This window comes from Carlito syrichta, unplaced genomic scaffold (assembly GCF_000164805.1).
Source record: "Carlito syrichta isolate Samal-C Ts95f unplaced genomic scaffold, Tarsius_syrichta-2.0.1 Scaffold311628, whole genome shotgun sequence".
NCBI lineage: Eukaryota > Metazoa > Chordata > Mammalia > Primates > Tarsiidae > Carlito > Carlito syrichta.
Window position 1 is genome coordinate 669,111 of NW_007255724.1, and position 5,321 is coordinate 674,431.

Here is a 5,321-nt window from a genome sequence, read left to right on the forward strand (position 1 = left end):
TATTCTAAAAAGACTAGTGAAATATTTATAAGAATTTAGAGAGTGGTCTGAGGAAACTTGTACAGAGATATTACATTAGACAGGACAAAAATGGCAAAAAAAATAAAATCAAATAAAAGGTAGCCGTTAGATCTGCCATGTTTTCAAGTTCTAGTAATGCCAGGTATTTTGCAGGGAATTTTTGGAGAGGGCAAAATTTTACTGAGGCTTAAATATGAAGAACAGTTCATCGAATTAAATTAAAAATGTTTTATCATTCTGATTAAATGGTATTTGAAAGGAGAAGCAGAATGGTTCACTAGAAAGCATCATTCTCATGCATAGGATCTTGAAGAATGTATAAATCAGTCTTTATTACAGGGTCAAATTCCACCCATTAAAAAAACCCATTGAGACGCATGTCTGGAGGATCTCTGAGGCTTGTCTCATTGTACATCCAAATTCTCAACAACACCTTTAATCATGGCCATCTGGGCTACACTTAGAAAGGGGCCACACTCAAGGCGCTATAGAGTGAAGTCTTCTTTCCCTTTTAACCATTTCTTTTTCCATTTTAATTTTATACTCTCTGTCCCCAGGACTTTTCTGTTGTAATAATCTTCTTGAGTAAGTGTCCTGGTTTTTTTTTTTTTAAGTTCTATATAAAGCAGGCTCTGGTGAGCTCTGGCAGAAGACAGTCTGGAGTCGGGGAGTAGAGATATTGACTATTGCAAATGTAGCATATGAAAGGCAAACACAAATTTCAATTCAGAAATAAGCAATTTTTCATTTATATTGTTAAGGGTAAATTCATTATCCAAAGGACATATCACAAGTAGAGTGTGATTTTTTTTTTCTTTATTCCCAATGAAGAGTGACTTTCCTTTCTTTGTAACCTCTATATAGAATCACACACACTGCGAAACTTCCAGAAATAAATCATTTGCTGAGTCTTGAGAATAAAGAACTTCTGTGCTTCTGCTGAAGTGTCTAAACAACTGGCATCCTATATGTGACCAAGACCTCAAAATGGCATTGTCTAAAAGCCAAGACCACTGGTCCAGAAAAGACATCCTGAAGTTGCTGGAATGCATAGAGAATAATCTCCCGTCCAATGACACTTGCACGTTCAACACATCTCATCCACAGCAAGACTGGGGAAGAGTAGCATTTAAAAATTTTTCTGGAGGAATGTGCAGACTCAAATGGTTAGAGATTTCTTGTAACTTGAAGAAATCCAGCCCTTTAAAAGAAGTAGTCCAGGAAGCTAAGAAATGCATTACAAAGTCAAACAAAAACCAAAAAGGGAAGAAACATCCAGATTTCCCAAAGAAGCCCCTGACTGCATACATCCGTTTCTTCAAGGAGAAGCGGCCCCAGTACTCCCACATGTACCCTGGGCTGAGAAACCAGGAGATGACCAAGATCCTGTCTAAGAAGTACAAGGAGCTCCCAGAGGAGATGAAGCAGAAATAACTTCAGGATTTTCAGAACGAAAAACAGGAGTTTGAGGAAAAGCTGACTCGCTTCAGGGAAGAACATCCTGATCTAGTTGAAAACACCAGGAAACCTGATGTCTCCAAGAGGGTCCGATCCAAAGCCCAAAAGAAGTTCCAGGAAAACATGAAAGCAGAGAGGTCTTTTCCAAAAACGGATCAATGTTCCAAGATAGTGAAATTCTATGGAGAGCCCAAGAAGCCCCCCATGAATGGATACCACAAGTTTCACCGAGACTTGTGGTCCAGTATGGAGTTCCAGCATTTGCCCCCGAGGGAGCGCAGGGTAGAGATTGGCAGACTCTGGCAGTGCGTCCCACAGAGCCAGAGGGAATGTTATAAAAGCCAGGCTGAAGAGCTGCAGGAACAGTACAAGGCAGAGTTGGATCTCTGGCTCAAGACCTTGTCGTCTGAGAACTACGCTGCATACAAAGAAACGGCCTATGCCAAAGGTAAGAACAGGCGTATGACGGTAGGCCAGAACCTCGAGATAAGAGGTGCAGATCTGCTGTCCTCAGCAGCAGGAAGTCTGCAAGAAGACCCTGAAGAGGAGCAGGGGCTCCAGACTCCAGGGACAGATTGATCAGAGGCCATTTACATCAGCTGTTATCCCTCACATGGTTTAAAAAATCCGAAGAGGGAAGACAAGGAGGATGCAGGCAGTAGCTGCTCAGACTCCAGCAGGGGGGGATGGCGAAGATGGCAAGTCTGGGGGCAGGGGCTCCAGCTGGGCCTCCTCAGGGGACTCCTGACTCAGATTCCACCCCAGCTTTGTTCACATCCTAAAGGGTCAGACAGAGAATGTCCCAGCCAAAGTCCATCTATAGCACCCTTGTCAGCGGGAGGGGACTCTCTTTCTGCCCTTTATACTTCCTTGTTTTTTCTTTTTCCTTCCTTCTTCCCCCTCCTCCTCAGCACAAAGCACAACAGGCTGGGAAGAAGGAGATTGGTATAGTCCTCTCTATATCAGGTTTATACACCTTAGCGGGGGAGGGGGACCCTTTTGGGGGGAATTCATATGATTATGAGCAGGTACAATGCCTTAACCTCAAAAACAAAACAAAATACCCACGGGCCCAAATATCACCCCTCCCTGGAATTCCACACAGTGAGACTTTGCAATAAGCAATGAGATGGCTGGTCCATGGGTAGGGGGTAGGGGGGACTGTATTAGACTGAATATTCCTGAAGGAAGACTCTGCTTTTCTCATTTTCTTCCTGCCAGAGGTGGTCGAGGACACCTGAAGCCTTGACCCCTGACTTCCCTGTGAAGTGCTTTTCTGAATCCCTGCACTCAATCTAGGATGGGTATATTTAATGAGAGATAGGGTAGGTGTCATAAAAAAATGCCACATTCCTGATATCTCTCTCCTACTCCCTGAAGTAAGGAGTTGGCCATTCCCACACCTGGGAGTGGGAAGAGTCATGTAGGCAACAATATTTCTCTCTTATATGTAACTCTTAGTTCTCAATGAGATATTTTGCTTGTTTCTTTTTGCGTTGGTGTCTCACTCTATCGTCCTGGGCTTAGATGATCCTTCTGCCTCAGTCTCTGGAATAGCTGGGACTAAAGGCATGTGCCACCACATCCAGCTAACTTTTTAATTGTTCTATAGAGATGGGGTCTCACTATGTTACCTAGGCTGGTCTCGAACTCCTGGGCTCAAACATTCCTCCTGCCTCAGCTGCTAAAGTGCTAAAATTGCAGACATGAGCCACCATGCCCAGCTGAAAATGTACTACTAATTTCCAAAAATGGAAATTAAAAATTTGCAAGACCAATTAGCTGTTTCATCAGAATGAGCTCTTCCACAGAACTAATTCCTTATGACACTGGGTACTGCTTCTCCACTGGTGTCTGCATTTATTCTGGCAGAAGCTCCAGATCCTTCCTGCTGCTCCGGGTGAAGGTGGATCTCACCTTGAGCATATGAGATCAATAGATACAGAACTCTATATTATTTTTCGCACACCCTCTTTGCATCTATGAAACAAGGGTGAATGGGTTCCCATTAGTGATCTGAAAGACAAGTATAGGCACATGCACCATTCTGTTTCACTACTTTGTCTGTGAATCTATATACAGTTTCACATGGGTTTAATTATTTTGATTTTCTGGTATGTATGAAAATCTAAGGCTAGTGTCTTCTCATTATACCTTTTCCCCCTGAATATTCTTGGCTATTTTAACATTTTATTCTCATGGATATTCGTATCACAGAAGTAGCTGTTTACTATTACAAAGAAGTAGTTGTTTACTTTAAAATTATATGAAAATAATTGAATGAGTGTTTATTTTGTTCCTAGATTTCTTAATGAATTAATATTTTTTTGCTTTGTAGACTATCAATTTCAGAAAATAGTGGAAATTTTTGCAAGTCTTCTGTCTCTAATTTCTTTCCTTTTCTAAATGTGTTGGAAATAATATTCAGAAGAATGTTAAGTAATAACAGTGATATGTTCTTGGCTTGCTTCTGACTTTCAATCTAATGCTTATAGAATTTGAAATCATGAAAATTATACTGCTACATTTGAAATAAATTATAGAAAAGTAATAAAAAGCCTATTTGTTAATTGGTTTTATTCCATAATGTGTATTAATATTTACAAAATTTTTATCATATATTAAGTAATTTTTTTTTTTAGTGTGTCAGTCAAGGTTCTTCAGAGAAACAGAACCAACAACATAGTGGGAGAGAGACACACACACACAGAGAGAGAGATAATTAGAGAAAGAGAGAGACCAATTTATTAGGAGGCATGGGATACACAATTACAGAAGCTGAGAAATTCCATGATCTGCAATCTGCAAGCTGGATACTCAGGAAAGCTAGAGGTGTAACTGAGTCTGAGCTCGAAGGCCTGGAAGCCCCAGAGATGCGTGGAGTGCCTGTCTTACTTTCAGGAAGTTGGTGATGGGGGTTAGAATTCTCCCCAATTCCTCTGGTGTTAATGATGGGGGAAGATTTTGGTTACTGGGAACTGTCCCTAAGTGAGCTGGAGAAATCATAAACAGTAGAGGTCTTGGTGTAAGGAGGGCTCCAGGGACCAGAGGAAGGGGTTGGGACTTCAGGGTTAAGTCTGTTTCCCCTCCCTACTCCACAGCTTCAGGATTTAAGGAACTCTATATTATTTTTCACACACTCTCTTTGCATCTATGAAAGGAGGGTGAATGGGTTCCCATTAGTGATCTGAAATGACTATGTGATATTTCAGCAAGTCAGTGAAACTACCAACAAGATCTAAGAAGAGGCTGGGGCTCCATGCTGGCCTTGACCTGCGGGTCTAGTGGTTCCCAGTGTGGGGTCTCTGAGTTAATTAGAGAAGTGCGAAGGAAGCAGTGGGACATAGGCACTGCCACTTCCCATGGTGAGAACAGCCTAGAAGCAATGGTTCCCAAATCCATGCTCCCTTCCCTGATATGCAGAGACTCAAATTTGACCTTGGACTCAGGCCAAGGAGGAGCACGCATACTCCTCCCTCCCTAATGTGTGTGTATTTTCTTACAGGGAAACATATTCTAGCTATAGACTTGGCTTTCTTTCCCATATAACTTCTGTAAGTGTTATTTACTATGGGGCTTATAGAATATCTGATCAACTAAAGCAGATAACATATCCTTCCAAATTTTCCCTTCCTTCCTTCCTTCCTTCCTTTTGGTTCCTACTGCTAGTAACTCAGTTAAGACTCTATTGATTCTTACATATATTATTACCTCTAAAAGTTAAAACTTGTCTCATATCTATATTATGGTCATCAGCTAATCCATCTTCCAAATGTTGACCAAAAGATGAATTCACCTAAAAATCAACCATATTATTTTTCTACTAAAAAAAGCCTTCAAAA

General features: G+C 41.2%; 1 protein-coding gene across 1 annotated transcript; it reads left to right on the forward strand.

Annotated features, from left to right (window-relative positions):
• Positions 1 to 1,008: 1,008 nt before the first annotated feature.
• On the forward strand, positions 1,009 to 2,430 carry UBTFL1 (upstream binding transcription factor, RNA polymerase I-like 1). The gene is given in 1 exon segment (XM_008068892.1): positions 1,009 to 2,430. A coding segment is annotated over 1 exon segment (1,422 nt).
• Positions 2,431 to 5,321: the final 2,891 nt, after the last annotated feature.